This window comes from Acomys russatus, chromosome 30 (assembly GCF_903995435.1).
Source record: "Acomys russatus chromosome 30, mAcoRus1.1, whole genome shotgun sequence".
Classification (NCBI taxonomy): Eukaryota; Metazoa; Chordata; class Mammalia; order Rodentia; family Muridae; genus Acomys; species Acomys russatus.
Genome location: NC_067166.1, coordinates 20944503 through 20969011, shown reverse-complemented (window position 1 = coordinate 20969011; position 24509 = coordinate 20944503). Strand labels below are relative to the sequence as shown.

At 45.8% G+C, this 24509-nt stretch overlaps 2 protein-coding genes across 2 annotated transcripts in view; one reads left to right on the top strand and one right to left on the bottom strand.

Moving 5' to 3' along the window:
- Positions 1-24509, bottom strand: part of Taf9 (TATA-box binding protein associated factor 9) — a 720252-nt gene that overhangs the window by 540265 nt on the left and 155478 nt on the right. The gene's annotated exons all lie outside the window — the stretch shown is intronic.
- Positions 2386-24509, top strand: part of Mccc2 (methylcrotonyl-CoA carboxylase subunit 2) — a 69702-nt gene continuing 47578 nt past the window's right edge. Inside the window, exons 1-2 of the mRNA XM_051172474.1 lie at positions 2386-2613; positions 21951-22017. Coding sequence (XP_051028431.1) covers positions 2485-2613; positions 21951-22017 — 196 coding nt within the window. The 5' untranslated portion in view covers positions 2386-2484. The remainder of the gene's footprint in view (positions 2614-21950; positions 22018-24509) is intronic.

Genomic DNA, 24509 nt, shown 5'->3' with positions numbered 1-24509 from the left:
GATCTCATTGTAGATGGTGGTGAACCACTATGTGGTTGCTGGGAATTGAACTCAGAACCTCTGGAAAAGCAGATAATGCTCTTAACCGCTGAGCCATCACTCCAGCCCTGATTTGTTTTCTTTTACATGGCTTGTATGCTGTGTGAGTCTTTTAAGTTGTTTCCTTCTACTTTGCAAGACCTTATTTGGGGTCAACAGGTGGCAAGGTAAAATACTTAATGTCATTTTATATGGTAAACTCGCTTTGACTTGACTTACACGCTCTCAATTCCCTTAGATTTTAAAAAGCTTAATCACTTATGGGGCTAGAGAGGGCTCAGTGGGTAAGAGCACTTGCTGCATATGTGTGAGGATCTGAATATGCATCTGGCACCTACATAAAAGCCAGGAATTGCTATATGCACCTGTTAGTTCCAGGGCTGTACAGGGGCCAAAGGGTCACAGGTTTTCTAGCTGCATACCTGGCTGCAAGTTCAGTGAAAGACTGTGTCTCAAGGGAATAAAGCTGAGTGACAACGGGACTTCTGACGTTCTCCGGCCTCCGTGTGTGCACCTGTACACACACCATACACATGTATGTACACACAGAAACTCCCTCCCTCAAAATAACTACCACTTAATAATATAGTGTGTGTGCTTGTCTCCTCCCCTCCCCCGTGTGCCACTATTGATGCAGTGGAGCCTAGAGAGAGCCTTTTACATTCTAGGGGAGTATTTCACTCCTTAGCTATACCCCCCAGCCCAACACTATTTGTGTGGTGATGGTGCCATCAAAATTCACATTGAAACTTTTTTTTCAGAAATTGTCTCACTCTGTTGCCCAGACTGGTCTCTAACTTCCTAGGCTCACAAAAGTCCCCAGATCAAATTAATAGGTTGCTGGGGGCTCCCAGATGGGTGCCACCAAACAGGTGAAATTTTCCAGTGCAAGATTTTTTTAGAAGCATGGTCTGACGGAGGGCGCCTGGATCATGAGGACTCTCCTCTCACCAGTGGGACTTAGATGTCCTTGTAAAGGGCTGAGGAGGATCCTTTTTCCCTTTCCACCTCTTCTGTTTGTTGGGACTCTGGATGCAGCAGCAGCAGCAAAGCAACATCTTGTAGGCGGAGACTTGGCTCTCAGGGGACACCAGACTTGCCTGGGATTTTTGTTCTGGACAGCATGTTCTCCAGACAAGTTTCTGTATAAACTGCTTAGTTTCAGATATTTTTATTTCCCTCATGCTGTCTTTGAGACAGGGTCTCATTATGTAGTCTTTGCTGCTCCCTAACATTAGAAATCAGCCTGCCTCTGCCTCTGGAATGCTGGTATCAATGGTGTGGGCCACCATGGCCAGAGGTGGCTAGTTTCAGACAGCCTTTTATAGCTGCACAGGCTGGCCTGAGACACTGCTACGAAGGATATTCAATTGCACAGCTGTGACATAAACCACCTTATATGGCCTTCCTTCAGATTTGGGGCAAAGGAGGCTGGTGCAGCAATGCTGATGTTTCTGCTGTTTGCTGTGGGGTAATACGGAGTCGTGACGGGTTATTTGTACTCTGAGATGGAGCCCTTCCTCAAGAATGCTAATTGGCTACTTCTGGAACCCATGCCACTTCCCTCCAATGCCCTCCAATACTTTGGCTAGATGGGACTCTGAGTAAGTTACTGAAACCTTGGCAAATCTTCTGTCAATTAGCTAACCATAGTTTTCTATGGGCCAGGCTTCTTCTATAAAGCTGCCAATTAGGGAAGTCCATGGCCTCCAAGAGAGAAAGGACGAGCTGTCTGCCACCCGGCTTCCCATTTCAGTTGTATTGTGATTCATATTGTGTCCCGATCTGGCTTTTATTCTGTGGTCATTTGTGCTATTCTCTCATAAGCGCCTTTAAGTCTGGAACCAAATTTCCTCCCAGGGCATAGCCACCCTCTCTCCATCCTTCTGGCGCTTTTTACTTGCTCCTCTAAGCAAACACGCTGTTGTAGCACACAGTAACTGTTCAGTAAGTATGTGAATGGGGGGGAAAGTAAGTTAAGGCACTTCATATAGTGTCTTTAATTTTTATGGGTGCGATGAGAGTCTCTTCCTGAAGATCCCAGTACTGAGGTCTACAATCTATCACATTCTTTAAAAGATCAGACGTGCTGAAGCTCTGCACTGCAGGGCTCAGAAAAGCTTCAGCGTAGGACACACGGCAGTCGCCGCGCTGATTTAAGTGGCTCCCTTTAGCCTAGTGCTCCTGGGCTCGCGATGGGACCGAGCCTCGCGGAGCTGCTCTTCTGTTCCTCATTGGCGGTGTCGAAAGGCGTGGCAGGCGGTGCCGACCAATGGGAGGCAGCCCGCGGTGGCACGTGCCTGGGGCTGGCCCAGGGAGCTGGTGGACCAAAGCTGGTTTTGCAAGGACCCCGGTGCGGAGCAGCTGCTCCGACCTGCAAATCTGCTTGGAGAGAATAAAACTGCTGTGCGGACCGCTCTCACTCTCTTGGCGCTTGCCACCGCCATGTGGGGCGCGCTGAGGTCAGCTCTGCGGCCCTACACTCGGGCCGCTGTCCCCCGGCAGCGTGCCTATCATGGGGACTCGGTGGCCCGACTGGGCACCCAGCCTGACTCGGGCTCCTCCACCTACCAGGTAGGTTGAGCGAGCCTCCTGGCTGCCTGTTTACCCTGCTGAGTCTTCAGAGGGTAGGCATGCTTGGATCTCTGCTGTCCTTTCCTCTTGCAGTTCCAGGCGTCATTCTGGGATGCAATAGGGTCCTGGGAAGTTTGCAGAAGAAAGTCGTTCCAATGAGATTTTTAGTTCACTTTTATGACTGACATTGGCCTTTTGTGTCATTGAAATAATCGGTTCTCAAAGCCCCACTAAGCATTGTCGCTTGGGCAGATTGTAGATGCCTGAGCCAGGTTTGGCAACTTCGGAGTCAGTGAAGTTGGGGTTCTCGTGTTTGCATGGCTAATATCTTCCTCAGGGGTCTTGTGGCAACCACCTTTAGGAACTACCTTACCACCGTAGCACTGGGCCTTGTTTATCTGCTTCCGTTAAATAGTCATATTAACAGTAAACACATATCCCACGATATCTTTAAATAGCTTTTCGCGGAATTGAGGGGCTTCCCCAGGCCAAAGATGCAACTCATAACTTGTGAAATAGCAAAAGCTGCAAAGTTTCAATCTGTTCCATGGATTCTAAGCCTATACAGATAACATTTGACTTGTTCATAGAACCAGCAGTTATTTGTCTGGGAAGAAGTTAATTTAGAAACACTAAGGTGTTTGTGCAATATTTTAGGTAGGAATGGAACTTATTTTGGGTGGGTTGTGTGTGTGTGTGTGTGTGTGTGTGTGTGCGTGTGCGCGTGCGCGCGCGCGCGTTAACTAGAAGTCAGATCGCTGTAGGGCTGTGGTAAGTGATGTCTAAACCCTGAAAGGCAGAAAGCACAGCAAGTTGCAGATATGGGTGAGATGGATTAGATAGGGAAAGGCCGGACAGGTTGAAGGTGAAAGATGGAGGGTAGACTGAAAACTGAGTGAGTGTGGATGTCCTTGCCCTTTAAATTAGCATATGTTAGCTGGGTGTGGTGGCCAGAGCCTTTAATCCTAGCCTTAATCCCACTACTGGGGAGGCAGAAGCAGGTGGATCTTTGTGAGTTTGAGTCCAGCTTGATCTACAAAGCCAGTTCCAGGATAGCCAGAGTAGTTACAAAGTGAATAAACTATCACCGCTACCACCACAACAATATAAAATTAATATGTACTAATTCTGCAAAAATGATGGATTTCTTTGTGATATGTGTATATATCACTCTCTCTTGTCTCCTCTCCATTTTTCTGCTGGGCCCTTTCCTCTTTCCAAATCTCCTTCTACTTTCATGTCCTTATTTTATTTATCTATATAAGACATATATTACACTTAATATAAATATATAACATTTATATATAATATTAACATTTATATATAATTAATATACCATTATTTAATATAATATATAAAATAAATGTATGTTTATTATATATTATATATACATATATAATCTAGACTATGCATACAAAAGAAAATGTGGTATTTGTTTCCCTGACTCTAATTGTTTTACCTAACATGATGAGTTTTAGTTTCAACCATTTTCTTTTTTTTTTTAAGATTTATTTATTATTTATAAGGTATTGCGCTCACATGTGCTCACCAGAAGAGGGCACCAGGTCTCATTATAGATGGTTGTGAGCCACCATATGGTTGCTGGAAATTAATTCAGGACCTTTGGAAGGACAGTGGTCTTAACCTCCGAGTCATCTTTCCAGACCTCAACCATTTTCTTAACGTAGCTATTTTACTATTTTTAGGACTATCTTACTTTTTTTTTTTTTTTTTGACAGTTTCATACCCAAATACAGTGTATCTTTTTGTTTGTTTGTTTGTTTTGAGACAAGGTTTTTCTGTGTAGCCTTGGCTGTCCTGAAACTGGCTTTGTAGATCCCCTCTGTAGAGCAGGCTGGAACTGGGTGATCACCTGCCTCTGCCTATGCCTCTGCTATTTAAAGCATGTGCTACCACACTCAGCTGGTGTATCCTACTGTTAGCCATTCCCAGTTTCCCCCTTGCAGTCTCTCTAGACAGTGTGTACTGTCCCACATTCATGTCCTTTTAATAACCCTCCCTCCCCACCTTTAAAAACCTAATGAGCTTTATTAGTGCTATTTGCTACAATGTAGACTGATCTCATTGGCTTGATCTTGTGCAGGTGCTGTTCCGGTAGCCATAGCCGGTGAGTCCATGAGCACAGTAGCTATGTTAGACCCAGAAGACAGTGCTCCCCATCCTCTGCCTCTTACAATCTTTCCACTCCCTCTCACGTGATGTTGCCTAAACCTGTGTGTATGTGGGTGTGATGTAGATGTATTATTTTTAAATTATCTGTATTATTAGTATGCCTGGCTAGCAATCAATTAAGACACTGACATTTGTTATATTTTAAAATAGCCTTAGTTAACCTGGGGCAGGGCAGACATTAATCTTCTAAACTACTTCCCATAGTGGGGCAGGTATGTGATTCCTGCTCCAATCCCATGCCATCTGCTTCTAATAACTTCTTTCAAGCTACCTCCCACCCATAATCCCAAATACTTGCTAATGTTCTTCATCTGGGCCAAATCTCCATCCACACCGCCAAGTGATTCTCTTCCATCTAACCCATGGCGGCCTTCCTCTTCCTTCTCCTCCTCTGGTCTTTCTCCTTCCTCCTCATGGTGGTCTTTCTTCTCCTTCCCTGGATTCCACCCCCACTTCTCTCTCTCTCTCTCTCTCTCTCTCTCTCTCTCCCTCCCTCCCTCCCTCCCTCCCTCCCTCCCTCTCTCTCCCTCTCTCTGGCTGGGAATCTTAGCCCCACCTATCTCATCTGCTCTGCCTGGGTGGGATGGCTTTTTATTAATCAAAGGTGGGTTACAGAGACAGTAAGCAGTAATTAGCATTAGAATGCATTAGACCATCCCCCAACATAGATGTCTCATTTAAGGCTGAGCACTTCTCAGTGCTCACTCATTCTCCGCACTTTGACAGTTATGAGTCTCTGCATTAATGCTGTCCACTCCATAAAGAAGCTTCTCTAACTGAGGTTGAGAGCAATACTAGTATATGCGAATAAACATAAATATTTAGAAGACAGTTTGACAATGTGTCTATTCATCAGATCAGCAGTAGTAGGTTCCCTCCACCTAGCCAAGCCAAGGGATTTTGACCAGATATATGGTACCAGGCATGGATTCCATTTTGTGGAATAGACCTCAAATTCCAACCAAACTATGGTTGATTATCACCTAACAGTTATGCCACTGCTGCACCAGTGGGTACATCTTGCATAGCAGATTGGTATTGCAACATGCAGAGTCCAACACTGAGTAAGATCATTGAGTTCAGCTGGGCAGTGGTGGCGCAGGCCTTTAATCCCAGCACTCGGGAGGCAGAGGCATCGGATCGCTGTGAGTTTGAGACCAGCCTGGTCTACAAAGTGAGTCCAGGACAGCTAAGGCTACACAGAGAAACCCTGTCTCGAAAAACAAGAAAAAAAAAAAGAAAAAAGACCATTGAGTTCTTTTCTCCCCAAGCAATCTACACGATGCTTCTTGTATCACGAAAACTAGCCACTGAGTCAGTTCTAGCTGGATTTTTCTAAGTCATGCAATCAAAGTAATGAAACTAGGTACATTAAACTTAAGATATTAAAGTGTAAACTAGGCATGGCATTGTGTAGTTGTAGTAGTCAAGAGGCTGAGAATGGGAGCACCTCTTGAGAGTAGGAGTTTGAGGTCAGCCAAGGCAACATAACGCTGCCCAGTTTCAAAATCAAGTGCCAAGGCTGGAGAGATGGCTCAGTGGTTAAGAGCACTAGCTGTTCTTCCAGAGGCAGTGAGTTCAGTTCCGGGCACCTACACGGCAGCTCCCAGCTGTGTATAACTCCAGTTCCAGAGGATCTGACACCCTCTCACTGGCGTACGTGTAGGCAAAACACCAATGCAAATAAAGTAAATTACGAAATTGAGAGCCTAGGCTAGGAAGATGGCTCAGTGGTAAAAGGCACTTTCCACTGAGCCTGTTGATTTGAGTTTGATATCTGTGGCTCAGCTGGAAGGCGAGAACTGACCCCTGAAAGTTGTTCTCTGACCTCCATGTGTGTGCTGTGGCAAGTATGAGTTCCTTCTCCCCCATAAGCCACGTTTAGATTTCATTTTGCAAATCATCCTTAAAATATTTAAGGGGAGAAGCAGCCTGATTCTGTGGACATGGAGAGAAGAGGCCAGATGTAAGTCCTGGTGGGCAGAATTGTGTTCTCAGAGAGTGAAGGGCCGACGCTGTGGAGGACCTGGGGATTGATGCTGGAATGGGAGGAGAGGAAGTGAGTCTTGGAGGATGTTAGAGTTTCTTAGTCCAGGAAGGATACTGAGGAAAATGATAGTGCCCCAATACAAGCCCAGGACTGAATTTGGTGGATGGAGAGAGATGGTATTTGATGATGTGTTTGTTTGAATCATCTGTTAGCATGTGCTTTGTGACAAGTATTAGTCACTCACAGCAGCAAGTGCTTCTTTCTCCCATCATCTGTTGGTGGCTTCGGGTCAGCTGGTATGCCTGAAGAAAGGGCAAAACTATGGCAGTTTAGCTTAAATATCTTAATTGGCTTTATTTACTTGTGATTCTTGAATCAAACCATTTCAATTCTTTTGGCTACTTTTGCATAGACTGTTTTTCCTTCTTTTTCCACTTCTAACTTCTGTGTCCTTATAAAACGAGTCATAGAAAGTGTAAGTTTAGATACTTCAACATTTTATATTTTATATTATATGTACAAGTGTTTGCCTGCATGGATTTATTTATATGCACTCTGTATGTGCTTGGTGTCTGTGAAAGCCAGAAGGGGGCATTAGATCTCCTGGAACTAGGATTATAGTTGTGAACTTCTGTGTGGCTTTTGAAACCAGAACCAATGTCCCTCTGCAAGAGCAGCAAGTGCTCTTGACTACTGAGCCATCGCTCTAGTGCCTCCCCCTCCCCCAACTCCTTCCCCTCCCCCTTTTAAAAAAATATTTATTCATTATGTATATAGTGTTCTGCCTGCATGTACACCTGCAGGCCAGTAGAGGGCACCAGATCTCATCATAGATGGCTGTGAGCCACCATGTGGTTGCAGAGAATTGAACTCAAGACCTTTGAAAGAGCAGCCAGTGCTCTTAGCCTCTGAGCCATCTCTCCAGCACCCCCCCCCCCACCTCCCATTTTTTTTAATGTAGAGTCTCATAATATAACCAAACTTGACCTCAGATTTTTATATCTCTTGCCTCAGCCTTCTGAGTTCTGAGGTTATAGACGTCTGACATCACACTCAGCTCTGAATCATATATTTAAAATCTTTATTTTATTTTATCTTGTAACTAATTTTTGTGAGAGGCAGGATCTTGATGTGTTGCTCCCCAGAATGTTCCTGAACTCCTAGGCTTCTGCAGTCTTCCTGCCTTAGTTAGCGCCCTGAGCTGGAATGGCAGGCATAGCCCATCACACCTGGTATAACAATGTATTCTGAATGGATGAAAATTTGGCTCATCTGCATAGCAACTCCTTTTACAATTTTGATTTTTAATTGTGTGTGTGAACATGTGTGTGAGGACACACACAGACACACATGCACACACACACACAAACACACACACAGACACACATGCAGACACACACACACACACACACAAACACACACACACACACACACACACACACACACACACACACACACACACACACACACACACACGAGTCCAGTGGTGCACATGCTCCTGTAAAAACCGAGCTAATGTTCTTGAGGGCATATATATCCCAAAGAGTCCAGAAGAGGGCGCTGCGTACCCTGGAACTGGAGTTACAGACTGTGATCCACTGTGTGATCGGTAGGAATTGAACCTAGGCCCTCTGCAAGAGCAGCCAGTGCTCTTAAACTACTGAGCCAGCTCCCCCACAAGCCTCCCCCTGGCCCCCTCAACCTGCGCCCCCCCCTCATCCTGGAACTCTCTTTGTAGACCAGGCTGACCTCAAACTCACAGAGATCCACCTGTCTCTGCAGCCCAACTGCTGGGATTAAAGGCGTGCGCCACCACGCCCGCCTCTCTCCCTCATTTCTTAAGAATGGCGTTCCTGGGTATTGAATTCTCTGACAGATTTATTAAACTCTTCCCACTTCAGCTCTTCCTATTCCCCTGCCCCCAACTCTTCAACTTCATGACTTCTTTGAAATTTGTTGTTACATACACACATGCACACATGGACAGGCTCGCATGCACATGCCCACACACATGCGTACAGGGACAGCTTGTGGTGTTAGGTCTCTCCATTCCACTTTTGGTGGGTCCAGGGTTAGAACTCAGGTCACCAAGCTTGCATAGCAAGCACCTTTACCTGCTAGGCCCAGTCTGGTTTTGATAAGGGTTGTTAAATAGGGGAAAGGTAGAATGATCCTGAGAATTACTTCCTTCTTGAAGGTTTATCCGTTAAGCCCTAGTTGTGTGTGTGTGTGTGTGTGTGTGTGTGTGTGTGTGTGTGTGTGTGTGTGTCAGTAATTAATAGAGCAAGGAAGCCACTGGAGGCAAAAATGGAGCCTAGTATGTCATATGTGTTTAAACTGACATAACATATTTCCATGGGAAACACTGGAGGGAAGTATGCTAAATATTAGCAGTCACCCTGAGAGTGACAAGGAGAGGCAGTGTATCATGGTAACTATTTAGAACAGTGTCTGGGATATATATGCCCTCAAGAACATTAGCTCAGTTTTTACAGGAGCATGTGCACCACTACCAGTGCCACAGCTGTACCGGTGATCCCGAGAACTTCTGGTGTTTCCTGGTACTCAGAATCAATAAGAATGGGCTGGAAGCTCTAGCCTTTGGCCTTTGCCACCTCTTCTGTTGGACATGTGTCCTAGCAGTGTGGAGGAAGGCACACGTTGACCTCACCAAGAAAGCTATGAACTTGCCAAGAATGAGATGGGAGGTGTGATCTTTGCTTTGTAGCATCCATACCAGTATAAGACTCCCGACTGGTCCGTACACAGAGGACATAAAGGATAGAATGTGTGCCCAAGTTCTGACAGATGGGTCTGACAACAAACTCTGGCTGCCTGCAGCAGCCGCGGGAGGGTCAGGCCTGTAGAGAGCTGAGCTGCTTCAGGGGCAGGTGTTTGAGGGCAGCACACTGGGTTGACCAAGCATGTCCAAGAAGAAACAAGCCTAAAAGCCTTCTCTGTTCGTAAATAGTATGTCTACCTCAGAAAAACCTAGCTGTTGCCACTCTTTCCCTCCGGGATCCCAGACCTCAGGGCCGAATGAACAAGTATTTGCTTTGACTTCTAGATCCGTGGGTTTGTTGTGACAATTCTATGTGAGGCAATAACAGGTCTGCTCAGTTGTTTCTTACTCCAGGAACCAGGTTGAAGAGGCATTGGCTATAGGGGAATGCTATATGTCCTGCCTATAAGGAGGGTGAGGGCATGGGACAGTCTGGAACATTCAATCCCATTAAAGCCTCTACTTGGCAATGGCCCAGTGAGTTTGCACACATCCCCTGGATGGATTCAAAGACCATGGGGATGCTGTGCTGGTTACCATGGCAAGCAGCATCAGGAAGAAAGAGTCTATTTTGGCTAATAGTTTAGGGGGAAGCCCTGGTGGCATGGGTGTCGGGCAGCCGGTCGCATTGAATCTGCTGTCAAGAAGCAGAAAAAAAAAAAGATGGATGCTGCTGCTCAGGCCTCTGTCTCCCCATTGTTCCAGGAACTGCCTGTGAAATGGTGCAGGCCACATTTAGAGCAGTCTTTACCGTCAATGAGCCCAACCTAGAAGCTCCCACACAGGCTTGCCCAGAGACAAAGGTTGTCTAGAAAATTCCTCGCAGGGATGCTTGGGCTCCTTTTCCATTTAATTCTAGATAGTGTCAATACGAACCACCACAGATAGGGAGGCCCAGCTTGCTCCCAGTGGAGCCTGGAGGAAGGATTTAGCTTAGCTGCTCACTGTCTTCTCTGAGTTCCAAAGAAGAGGAAAGGTGTGCAGACAAGGCAGCAATGTCACATGCAACTTAAACTGCACATGTATATGTACGTGTATGTGTGCATGCGTGCATGTGTGCGTGCATGTGTATGTCCGTCCACTCCAGGTGCACATGGAGGCCAGAGGTCAACTTCAGGTATCCTTTCTCAATATTCCTCACTCACTGTGTACTTCCGCTTTTGAGTGACTTCTTGCCCTGAAGCTAGCCAGTTAGGCTAGGCTAGCTGGCCAGTGATCCCCCAGAATCCGCCTGTCCTCACCTTCCCTGCACTGGGATCACAAGTGCACACCACCATCACTCCTGGATTTTCCATGTTGGCTCTGCAGGATTGAACTCAGGCTCTCACATGTTACTACTCACTGGGGTATCTCCCTGGCCTCTGCTGACTTCTTAAGGAGCCTTGTCAGATGTCAGTGGTTAAAGTTAGTAACGTGCTCACACCCACCTACAAAAGGAAGCTAGGCTTTGTTTAGTTGTCGTGAGATATGTTGTCACCTGGAATACAGTTGGGATTCAAACACTGAGGAAGATGGCGAGAGTGGGTAGGGACAGCAGCTGGCAAGGTCTGCCTCGGCAGTAATACGGAAATAGTGGTGGCCACTGCTTACGCTGTGTTAATGGCCTGAGATTGGACAGAATTTCCAAAAGAAGAAAGATGTATGGCTGATAAATATTTTTAAATGCTCAGTGTCCTTAGCTATCAGTAAATGAAAAAAAAAAATGCTGTGAGAGCCTTTCTTACCTTGCCAGGATGGCTACTATCAAGAAAGCCAATGGCAGCAAATACTGGTGAGGTCATAGGGCAAAGGGGGCGCTTATTTATTGTTGGCAGCTGTGGAAATCACTGTGGAGGCGTCTTACAAACCTAAAAATAGTGTTTCCATATGACCTAGGTATTCCAGTCCTGGGCATATATCAGCAGGAAGAGCCTACAACAGAGAGACTTGTGCATCCATGTTCGTTGCTGTTCTAGTCACAGTAGCAGGGATGGAATGAGCCTGTCTCCATCAGCTGATGAACGGAAAATGGAGATGTGGTTCACATTCACAATGGCGTTTTATGCAGCTGTAAATAAAAATAAACTTATGAGACTTACAGGAAATCGGATAGAACCAGACAGTACTGTATTGAGTGAAAAAGCTCAGGCTCAGAAGACAGTTTGTTTTTTTTTTTATTTCTTCAGACCCTGATTTCTATTTTTATGTATGTGCATTTATGTAGGAATGAGTGTGTGTGTGTGTAGAGTCCAGGAAATCAAACTAGAAAGGGACCCATGAGAGGGGAGGGGAAAAGGTTTCTTTAAGATGTGGGGGGGCGGGCACATAGAGCATATATAAGAGAGCACACCTGTAATCCCAGCACTCAGGGAGGCAGAGGCAAGCAAGTGGATCTCTGTGAGTTCAAGGGCAGCCTGGTCTACAAAATGAGTCCAGGACAGCCAAGGCCACACAGAGAAACCCTGTGTCAGAAAGAGAGAAAGAGAGAGAGAGAGAGAGAGAGAGAGAGAGAGAGAGAGAGAGAGAGAGAGAGAGAATGTGTGTGTATGTGTGTGTGTAGGGAGGAGGATGGCAGGAAGAGGTAGGAGAGACGGTTAGCCCAGATAATGTAGGAAAAAAGCCTTAAGGGGCGTGTTTCTTCAGTGGTGTAGCCTGGTCAAGTGCCCATGCTCTGTCATTGAACCCTTAACCTGTGTGACAAGCAACAAACCAACAAACTATGAAAGAACAAGAGGGTTGCCTTGTAGGAAAGAGGAAGGGTGTTCATTAATGGGAGTAGGAGAGAGGCCATTGGGGTTGATAAGATGGGATGCCGTCAGGATACATTGTGTATGTGTATACAGTGGCGCCCGCTATTATGTGTAATTAATATCTGGGGCCAGCAAGATGGTGCAGTGCATAAAGGCACTTGCTGTACAAGCCTGAGACCTGCGTTTGAGCCCCAGAACCCACGTAAAGATGGAAGGAGAGAACTGACCCTGACTCTGTGTGTATACCTTGCCATGCCCTCCCTGCCCCTAGTAATAAGAAATTAAAATATATTTGCTAAACGAAAACAAGTAAATGAAAGTCTTAGGCTGTCCCTGGTAGTGAATACTTCTAATCCCACTGCTTGGGAAAGTGCAGTCAGGAGGCCCAGAAGTTCATGATCACCCCTCACTTGCACTGACAAGCTGATGAGTTCCAGAACAGTCTGGAATCTCTCGGATTCTGCCTCCAAACAACAGCAGGCAGCTAGAGAGATGGCTCAGCGATTAAGAGCACTTGCTGTTCAGTTTCCAGCACCCACATGGTGGTTTACATGTGGTTCCAGTTCTGGGACATCTGGCACCTTTTTCCAGGGGCTGCAGGCATGCATGTGGTGTGTGAACATACATGCATCTTACACAAAATAAATAAGCCCATAAAATCAAAAAGAAATTAAAATAACAACAAGACAATAGGCAAGGTCTTATCTCCTGGGACCTCCACTGACAGCAACGACTCTGATGCAAACACACCCGTAAAGGGGAGACAATAGAGGCCTGCCAAGGCTAAGGGAAGGTGAACAGAGGTTGCGTAACAATCCTGTGCCATGGCCTGAGGCTCGGGCCCATTTATTTCCTCACAGAGAAGTGATGTAGTCTTCCTGCGTCTCCCACCTCAGAAGACCTTTATTTTTTTAAAGTTAGCTTTTCTGTTCTTTTTTTTTTTTTCAATCAAGTGTTCATTATGTAGCCCTGGCTGGCCTTAAATTCCCTAACTTGCCTCAGCATCCCCTACTGGCCATGTGCTTGGCCTCTTTCCCTGTTTCTCAGTGAAAGGCTGGCTTAGCTAAGGTAAAGATCTAGCACCTTGGTGCTCAACCTTACCAATGCTGTGGCCCTTCAATTCAGTTCCTCATGTTGTGGTGACCCCAAGCCATAAAATTTTCATTGCTACTTTCATAACTGTAACTTTGCTACTGTTGTGAATTGTAATATAAATATCTATGTTTTCCAGTGGTCTTAAGTGACCACCATGAAAGGATCAGTCCACTGCCAAAGGGGTGGTGGCCCACAGGTTGAGAGCCACTGGTCTGGAGGCTGCTAGCCAGCTTTGGTTTGGATCGACTCAGTTCTAGATTGGGCAGCATGTTGCTGCAGAGATTGTACCTTGAGTCTGGGATACTATGACAGGGGGCACTTGATGTCCCTGTATGTATGTGAGCTATTCTCATCAGCTGTTCACTGTAGTGTCTGTGCTTTACAAAAAGAGTAAGAGACCAGGAGTTACAATACGTGTGTGTGTGTGTGTGTGTGTGTGTGTGGTGAGGGGCAGGTAGTCAGCTAAATCTCTGTTTGATGGGGGCAAACAATTAAAAACAACAACAGCGAGGTGTGGTGGTGCACCCCTGTAACCCCAGCACTCAGGAAAGCAGAGGCAGGTGGATCTAGTCCAGGGTAGCCAAGGCTACACAGAGAAACCCTACCTTCAAAACAAAACAAAACAAAAGCAAACAAACAAAATAAATAAAGTGCTTAAAATAACAACAACAAAACCCCCACTAATTCCAAAGGTACAAGAGAACCCATCTCACTGGCCTCAGATCTCTTCGGGAAGAAGAGCAAGTTCAAGGACACCGTGAGGACACGGTAATGGAAGCATCTTCAGCCAGAGCTTTAAAGATGAAGGCAGGAAAAGTGTAAAGGAACACATTGAGTCATTGGGGCCACAGAAACCTTACTGTGTAGAACCCAAATCTGGCAGAGGGAAAATGTCATCACTAACTGGATATTTGGTGAAATTCACAGACGAGTGGTGAGGGATACTAGTTTGGATCTTTGGGCTTGTGGAAATTACAGGTGTAACAGCAGGCCTGGGATTTCCTGCAAAATAATTGAGACTGGCTAGGTGTAACGCAGGGCTGTAATCCCAGCACTCAGGAAGTGGAGGCAGGAGAATCAGCGGCTAGCCTGGCCTATGTACGGGGTGAGACCTTAGCTCAAAACCTTCTTTAATAAAGAAGGGGACAGATGCAGCAAGTAGTTTGTAGTGGTGTCTGCTGACTTCTATTTGGAATGTAGTAGCAACTTTAAAAATGAGCTATTTGGTCTTCCAGAAGCCAGCAAAGAATTTGCTATGTGTGGTAGTTTTGGTGGGTTTTTTTTGTTTTGTTTTGTTTTTTGTTTTTTGTTTTTTAACAGGATAAATAAGATACAGAATTTGAAAACAAAAATGCAAATAAAAAAAAAGAAGCAACATTGGCCATATTTGGGCTACTCTAGTCTTCTCCATTGTGTCTGAAGATCTCCATCAAAGGTAACTACAATCCGGGCAAACTACAAGGGTACCGGAAATGGCCTGTGGCACCCAGACTAGCAATTGGCACAGATGCACCTCTTCTTCTTTTTCTTCTCCATTCATTTATTTATTTAGTCACTTTACTGCCTGATTGCAGCCTCTCCCTCCTCTCCTCTCAGTTGCTCCCTCTTCCTCCCCGCCACCCCCGCCCCAGAGAAGGGGAGACCCCTACCATGGGTAATAACCCACCCTGGCACATCAAGTCACAGCAGGACTAAGGGCATCCTCTCCCACTGAGGCCAGACAAGGCAGCCCAGCTAGGGGAAAGTGATCCAAAGACAGGCAACAGAGTCAGCAACAACCCCTACTCCAACTATTAGGGGACCCATAGGATAAGCAAAGCTGCACATCTGGTACATATGTGTAGGGGGTCTGGGTCCAGACCGTGCATGCTCTTTGGTTGGTGGTTCAGTCTCTGTGAGCCTCATGAGCTCAGGTTAGTTGACTTTGTAGGGCTTCTTGTGGTGTCCTTGACCCCTCTGGATCCCTCCATCCTTCCTCCCACTCTTCCACAAAACTCCCCAAGCTCTGCCTATTGTTTGGCTGTGGGTCTCTATATCTGTTTCCATCAGCTGCTGGATGAAGCCTCTCAGAAGATGGTTCTACTAGGCTCCTGTCTGCAAGCACAGAGCGTCATTAATAGTGTCAGGGGTTGGCTCTCCCCCATGGGGTGTGTCTCAAGGTGGGCCAGCCATTCATTAGCCAATTCCCTACACTTCTTGTAGGCAAGACAACTTTTGGGTTGAAGGTTTTATGGGTGGCTTGGTGTCCCCCTCCCTTCATTGGAAGTCCCACCTGGCTCCAGGTGGTGGTGACTTCAGGCTCCATATCCCCTGCTGCCAGGAGTCTCAGCTAGGGTCACCCCATAGATTCAGGGAGCCTCTCCTGGTCCCCACCCCCTCTCCCACTCAGTTCCCTTCCCTGTTGCAGGATATTTGATCCTGTTGTGAACCCTGAGATTGTGAACTGTAAAAACCTGCTTCTTGTTCGGTGCGGCTCAGCCCCAACCCATGCCTTTAACCCAAGAGCTTTCTGTTTATTGCAAACAGGGAGTTGCGGTTTTTGGCTCAGTTCTAGCACAAACCGTTAATCCAAGAGCTTTCTGTAAACAGGACTAAATAAAGTTAACCCTGGTTCAAGAGGTAGAGCAAGCAATCAGCTGATGGAGATTAAACAGGAAAGAGGGACACAGAAGGGTATTTAAGACAGTGTGGAGAAGAAGAAAGGGACTTTTGGCTTTTTCCATCTGGGATGTGAGCTGAGAAGCACTGGGTGCTTTCTCTGTCTTCTGAGCTAGTAGGCTTTCACCCCAGTATCTGGCTTCCGAGTCTTCATTGGTAAAAATTGAAAGGTTAGGATATAAATTATTATTTATTATTTATTTTTATTTCTTGTTTTTAAAGACAGGGTTTCTCTGTGTGACAGCCCTAGCTGTCCTGGAACTTACTTTGTAGACCAGGCTGGCCTCAAATTCACAGAGATCCGCCAGCCTCTGCCTCCCTGAGTGCTGGGATTACAGGCGTGTGACACCACACCTGGCTAGGATTTTTTTTTCTTAATAACAACATCTTCATCTACTTCAGATGTCTATTTTATTTCCCCTTCTGAGTGAGAATCAAGCATCCTCCCATGGACCATCCTTGTTTCTTAGCTTTTTTGGGTCTGTGGGTTGTTGCATGGTTGGTTATCCTATGGCTAATATCCAAAACATATAAAGAACTTGAGAAAGTAAACACCAACAAACCAAATAACCCAACTAAAAATGGGGTACAGGCCTAAACAGGGAATTCTCAACAGAGGAATATCAAATGGATGAGAAACCCTCAAAGAAATGCTCGACATCCGTAGTCATCAGGGAAATGCAAATCAAAGTGATTCTGAGATTCCATCTTACACCCATCAGAATGGCTAAGATCAAAACCTCAAGTGACAGCACATGCTGGCGAGGATGTGCAGTAAGGGGATCAACCCTCCCCTTTCCTGGTGGGAGTGCAAACTTGTACAACCACTTTGGAAATCAATTTGGTGCTTTCTCAGAAAATTGTGAATAGTTCTACATCAAGACCCAGCCACACTACTCCTCGGTATAGACCCAAAAGATGCTTCACCATGGGACAAGGACATTTGCTCAGCTTGACCACATTTGGACATACAGTTACTTAAAACTTAGGAATTTTTTTTACTCAATGATTTCAGGCAACAGGAAACCACAGTAGAGGATGATGGGACTTACTCCCATCCAGTCCTGCTAAGTCAATGGAACCAGAGAAGAGAAAGATGAGGTACTTAGCTTCTTTGGGTCTGTGGATTGTAGATTGGTTGGTTATCCTGAACTTTGTGGCTAATATCTGCTTATAAGTGAGTACATACCATTTTAATCTTTCTGGGTCTGGGTTACGTCACTCAGAATGGTCTTTTCTAGTTTCATCCATTTGCCTGCAAATTTCATGATGTCTTTGTTTTTTAACAGCTGAGTAGTATTCCATAGTGTAAATGTACCACAGTTCATATATGTATTTAATTTATTCAGATTACATGTCGATTGTATCCCCTTACTTGTATCCTCCCGTACCTCCCTCCCTCCCTCCTATTCCCCTTTCCTAGGTCTGTGACAGAAGGGGACCCCCTCCCCCACCATATGGTCACAGCCTGTCAAGTCTCATCTTGGTAGCCTACTTATCCTTCCTCTGAGTGCCACCAGGCCTCCCCACCAAGGAGAAGTGGTCAAATAGGGGGCACCAGAGCTCATGTCTGAGTCAGTCCCCACTCTTCATAATTTCTTTATCCACTCTTCAGTTGAAGGGACATTTGGGTGTTTCCAGCTTCTGGCTGTTATGAACAAAGCCCTTTTCCCTTTGTCTTTATCGACTTTTAATCTGTTACTTAACTAATTACTATTCTATGTGGTTGAGGTGTGTGGGGCATGCCATGGCACATGTGTGGCAGAGGGCAACCTTGCAGGGTTGGTTCCTTCTTTTCTCCTCTAGGTAGGTAGGTCCTAGGGATTGAAGTTGGGTCGTCAGCAAGTACTTTACCCGATGAGCCGTCTCGCCACTCGAGCTCTTCAGTTCAAACAGGTGAAAGCTTGTTCTTCGGGGTGCGTGCACCTTACCGAGATTCTCAGTGTGGGGGGTTTTATTCAGTGGTGGCACTCAACCCTTAACTTGGAAATACCCAAGGCCCATCTTTCTAGCAGTGTGTGTTTTCAGGGTGTCTTTTAACCCTGACTGTTTGAAGCCTAAAAGGCACAAGGGTTGACAGGATGGATGAAGAGTCTTTCTAGAATTTCTTTAAATTCAGAATGAGTGTGTGGATTGCAGAAGTTGCTCTCAGTAGTGTCACAAAGTGGGGGTCTCGAACACTGGGTTATTGAAGAGAGCTTGCCACCTCAGCAACACCCTTTTACAGCACATAGGCCGTCTTCTCTTCAGCTAACTTTTGAAGTTGACACTGAAATCCTTTTCATAGGCTGTCATGTGGTGTTTCGGTCCATGTATATACTGCAAGGTCTTCTATCAGAGGAGCGTAACTCTCTAACATTTATGTTGCTTTCGTTTGCGTGTTTGTGATAAGGTGTTGCTATGTAGCCCAGGCTGGACCGGCTATCCTTCTGCTTCTGCCTCTTGAATACTGGGATTATAAATGTGCACCATCACATAGCCAGCCTAATATTTATGATTTATATATTTAGTAAGAGATACTAAATTCCATCTTCTAGCTTATTTGAAATATGTAGTAGTGTTTTTAAAAAATCTGTCACCACTCTACTGTGCAGAGTTATTTCTCTCATCTAATTATAAATGGTGTTGAAACACCTTTCCCCATTCCTCTTTTTCCTCCTGAGAGTGAAACCTTAAGATCAAGGTGTTTTGTTTTGTTTTTTTAATATTTAAGCATTACTTAGGTGGTTTTAACCCTATAGTGCGGGACAGCAAGGTGGCTCAGCGTATAGAGGTGCTTGCCACCAAGCCTTACCACCATATAATGGAGAGAGCTGACTTGTGCTGTGAGGTGTGTGTGTAAATAAATAAATGAAAATAAACTCAAATAAATAAGATTTAAAAATTAAATAGAATGGACCTTAGGTACTCAGCTAAAGCAAAGTGACTGTACCTCTCTTTGGTGAAATACACCATTTCTTTTCCACCTAGCAGCGTTATGAGACGTGAACAGAGTCACATGGGAGCGGAGGTCCGAGCGGAGATCTGGCTGCTGCTTGGGCCGCTGAGCTGCACTGTGGTGGATGCAGCCTGAGGTGATGATGAGATCTTTCACGAGAAAAGAGAGACTTCTTGTCAGATATGGAGACTGCTTTTGGCTGCACCACCCCGAGTCCCTGTCTGCCACTGTCTTGTTTATGCACATGAGGCTCGTCCCGTCCCTATGCCAGGCTTCTCTCAGATGACAAAACGGTCCAGGACAGTTCCAGACAGTTCTAGACACAGCTCTTTTTGTAGATTGTTCCACAGAGCTTCTGAAAGGCAGCTGTGTGTGGCTTTAGGCATTTCAGGTGACACTGCTCTAATGCCACCTGTTGGTGACTGGCGGAACAGACATGCTCTGGGGATTCGCTTCCTTGCAGGGCAGCAACTTCCACCTTGTCTCCTGGGTTTAATAATAGCCGAGCTTCTGCTTGCATTTCCCTGCCTCCTGTTACTACCAACAGACACTAGACAGTCTAGAAGCATCCTGTGGGAAAGAGGATTTGCCACGTGCTAACTGCTGGATTTCAAACCCGGGAACCCGAGCCCTAAACGCAACCCTGTTAATATACCGACAATTTCACTGGTCTGCTCTCAGGCATTCACCAGGTGTGTCAGGTGTGTGCTGTGGATAAAAGGACCAGAAAGGACCCTCCGGCCGCCCTAGGCAACCGCCCCCCTTCCATCCATTCAAGTAATATGCTGAATGGACAAAATTTGAAAATGCAGGAGTGTTGTGGAGGTTTTGGTTTATATGTACACATGTTTTTGTTTCAATCCCAGGTGTGGGATATGGGGGCTGCTCCAGTTTGTCCACAGCTGACGGTTGCCTCTTGAGAGAGCTCATGATGTTTGTCAGCTGTGAACTACCATGTGCGTGGGGGGGGGGCGTGGTCTTTGTCAGTGGGGATAAAAGCCAGAGCAGGAGAGAGCCTGGGGGCTCTGAGAAAGAAGAAGGCTCCTCGTTGCTGTTGATGCAGTTGGATTAGAAGTCGTAGCTATCCTGATTGGACTTGGCCCATAGAACCCGACGACCCTGAACAGCCGGAAGCAGCTAAGGAAAACCACACCCTTTCTCCCCACTAACCTTCTTTCTCCCCTACCTGGTGTTGGGGTGTTGGAAGGGATTGGGGTGCGGTAGGGAGAAAGAGATGTAAGGAACTCAAGATAAAAATAGCTTTTTGTTTTTCTTTAAAATATGCCAACATGGGGTGGGGGGGGTGAAAAGTGTGTCCCCTTTACCCTTTTTTGCTTCTCAGGGTTAATATTTTCATCTGAGCCACTCAGAAGAGATCTAAGCTGTGCAAACGTATAGTTATGGTCTTAGTTTATACCTTTCCCTCCTTCTTGACCTACCTCCTCCCAGTCTCTCCTTCCTCCTCCTCCCCATTGGAATTTAAATATCCTTATCAGCAATTGAAAATTATATATATATATATATATATATATATATACATATATACACTTTTTTGTTTTTGTTTTTCAAGACAGGGTCTCTCTGTGTAGCCTTGGCTGTCATGGACTTGCTGTGTAGACCAGGCTGGCCTCGAACTCACAGCGATCCGCCTGCCTCTGCCTCCCGAGTGTAGCAATTGAATATTTTGCGTTGGTTAGAGTCTCAGGATAGTGCATGATGATTATATGGGGCAAAGTAGATGGTGAACAAAAAGGACAGCTTCTGACCCTTAAAGAGTACGTTGTCAAAGCAGAGGGCGTGGTGGGGCACCCCTGGAATTCTTGTACTTGGGTGGTAGATGCTGGAGGGTGTGAAGTTCAAGGTCATGCTCAGGTACGTAATGAGTTTAGGCCAGCCCAGGCTAAGTGAGACCCTGTCCAAAACAAACAAACAAACAAACACCCTCTGGGTGAGCCAGGCAATGGTAGTGCATGCCTTCAGTTACTGTACTTAGGGGAGAGAGGCATGCAGATCTGAGTTCCAGGGCAGCCTGGTCTACAGAGCAATTTCCAGGACAGCCAAGGTTACACAGAGAAACCCTGTTTCAGAAAACAAAACAACAACCAAAAGGTGGTGGTGGTAGAAAGTATATGCCAATTAAATTTAGCAGGTGTTTAAAGAAAGAGGGTAGGGGGTGGCCAGAATGGCACTGAAACAAAATAAGCCCAGTTAGGACTGTAAAGCAGGCCCAGCCTTGGAGAGGAGGGTCAGCAGGGCAGGTGGTCCTGACAGAGAGCTGAGCAAGTGGGTAGGAATTAATCTTTTGACAGGATGGAGTGTACCAGTTTGGAGTAGCCACATAGGGTGGGGGTGGTGGGTAGCCTTGGGTGGAGGTCACTCAGAGACGGCATAGGTTGGTATTTTTCTTTCCTGTTTTTGCAGTCTGGGTTTGCACCCAGTGCTTCCCATTTGGTAGGCAAGTTCTCCAGCTGTGGCCACACTCTTAGCCTTAGTTTATTTACTTATTTTTCCTTCAAGACAGGGTTTCTCTGTGTAGCCCTGGCTGTCCTGGAACTCCCTCTTTAGACCAGGCTGGCCTCAAACTCAGAGATCCGCCAGCCTCTGCCTCCCAAGTGCTGGGATGAAAGGCATGCGCCACTGTGTCTGGCTAGCCTTTGATTTTTTTTTTAAAAAAAAGTACTTATGTATTTATTATTTTTCTGTGCGCGTGTGTGTGCCTGAATAAGATTGTGTGCCGCGTGCTCGTAGGAGTCCACTGAGGCCAGAAGAGAGCTTCAGGTCTCTTGGAGTTACAGGTTTGTTGTGAGCTGGCCCTGTGGGTGCTGGGAACCGAACCTGTGTCCTCCACAGGAGCATCGGAGCTCTGAACAGTCGAGGAGCCATTGCCTGACTCTCACTTTGGTTAAAGGATAATGGCTTTGTAACCTCCGGCTCCCTCTGCTTTTGTTTCAGGAGAACTATGAGCAGATGAAAGCGCTAGTGAGTCAACTTCATGAACGAGCCCAGCATGTAAGACTAGGTAAGCACTGTGTCTCTCTGTCTGTCTGTCTGTCTGTCTGTCTGTCTGTCTGTCTTACAGCTTGATATGTATTCCAGGCTGGTCTTGAACTCATGTTCTTCTTGCCTCAATCTCCCAAACACTGGCTATGGCTACCACTCCCAGCTACAAAGTAAGATTCTTAGTGTATTACATGTATCTAGTTTAGAAGGAGCAATGTGAATTTTATAGCCTTCTTTATATTTTTTTGGTTGTGAGCCTAGCCATCTTTCCAGCCCTTTATAGCCCTCGTTAAAAGATATTTTCCCCACTTTTACCATAACCTGTGCTCTGAGAGTATTGTTGCATCCTTGGGTATTATTATGTCTAGGAGACAGCTTTTGTCTGTTTAAATAATTAGAGAAGTAAAAATATAGAAAATATCCTATGTATCTGTTTTTTTATTTTAAGGAGTTTATTCAGGAAAGGTAACTACTAGAGGCCCATGAGCAGAGAGGTCACCTTAAGTTGCCCATTCCATTATGTACTGTGTTAGGGAAGAGCCTCGATGTTGGTCCTCGAAAAAAAATGTTGAGAGATGTGCCAGACATTACTACTAAGCCCATTGGTTAAATCGGTTATTTTTGACAATAGGCGTGTTTTGGTTGGTCAAGACAGGATTTCTCTGTAGAGTCCTGGCTGTCCTGGATGCCACTCTGTCATTCTGGAAGGAGAGAAGGGACCACCCCACTCCCTGTGGTGCTGTCATAAAAGCCAGAACCGAGCATATTGATTAACCGGCATTACTTGAAGGGCTTTAAGTGTTTTGATAAATGTAGAAGTACTTTGTTTTTATCCTGTTTTATTTTTGTTCTTAACCCTGGGGAATGTCTTTATGAAGGTAAACTTCAATAAACGGGTTTGGTGGTTGAGGCAGGGGGCTCTTGTATTTTGTTTTAAGGCATTTAAAAATGGAAGACAAACTCCACTCACGTTTGTTTCACAATGAGTGTCCCATGGGAGGTGACAGCAGTGAGACCTCAGTCAGAGCACCCTGAAGCAGACAGTGGGGGGCCTGGCCCGCCCCTGGCAGACAGCCTTTGAAGGAAGCAGGAACCCTGCTGTAAATGTTTCCTGTTTTCAGGGAGGCTAACATACAAACACAATTCAAGTCTTAAAGCGCCAATGTGATTTGATGAATTACACGCAATAAGAGCTTAATAAAAACAGCCTTAAGGGAAATGGAGAGTTTTCCCAGCCCAAAGTCTGTGAGAGTGGGTTTTGTTTGTTTGTTTCTTAATTTATATTAAATGGAATCTTACTTTCTATATAGCCCAGGCTGGTCTGGACCAGTCTTCCTGCTTCAGCTCCTGAAGTACCGGGGTTACAGGCATAAACTACGTCACCTAGCTAACGTAACAGTCTTCGGAAAACTAAGATGCTCTATTGTGCGGTCATGTGGTCAGTTTCCTATAGAGGAGCCAGGCCCAGACAGTTGTGTCTGTAATGCTATCACGGGAAGTAGAGGCAAGAAGACACAGACTTCATGCGTAGTTAGGGCTCTGTGGCAGATCGGAGGCCTGCCGAGCTACACGAGACCCCGTCTTGAAAACTAAAACGGGTAAACACATAAAAACCCAGAGGAGCTTTGTTCTCTGCTCATCGAGGAGCCTGCATCAAGGACCGCTTGCCGATGGCTCTTTATGAAGCCAGAGTATTGCCAGCTGCTGTAACAGGCTGAGTCAAACACCAGAGGGAACTGAGAAGGAGTCCTGTTGTCTTAAGTACCCTTTTCCATCACCCCGTCTTTGTCACCCACCTCCCCCTTTTCATCCTCACCTATCAGCCCCCCTTCATGAGCACGGATATCCCCCAACTCTCCAAAGGCCTTGGCCCAAGCCTTGCTTTCTTTATTTTCTTTAAACATCACGCAGGCAGTCCTTTTGTTTGTTTTTAAATACTTAAGGAAAACAAGTGTACACTAAACTGCATTAAAGTTTGTGGTTGGAAGCATTTTGGCCCCTGTACCAAGACCAGAATCGAGATGACATCCCGTAGAATTTCTGCTTTTCACAACTCCTCCATCCCTCTTCCCCTGCCTGTAACCACACTTCATTAGGGGCTCGGCCAGTAGTTGGCAGAAGAGAAAAGGCCATTTAAGGCATACTGTCTTGCATCTAACGCATTCTGAAAGGAGAAATAAATTTTTTTTGGTAACCCTGAAAGTGGATTTACTCTCAAGAATTTTCTGTGTATCTCATCAGAAGAAAAATAAAACTATTCTTCTTGTAGCCAAGATCCCCGATTTGAAAAATGAGGTTGTGACAGTTACTAGTGAAATCAGATCATGTATGACATATCCTCTAGGATCAGGGATAGATAGGTCTGTGCATGCACATGCACACGTGTGTGTGTTGGGGGGAGCATGCATATTTATATGCAGAGGCCAGAGATTACTGCTGTGTCTCTGTCACAGTTCCACCTTAGTTTTTGAGGCAGGGTCTCTCGCTGAACCTGGGTTCATCAGTTGGCAT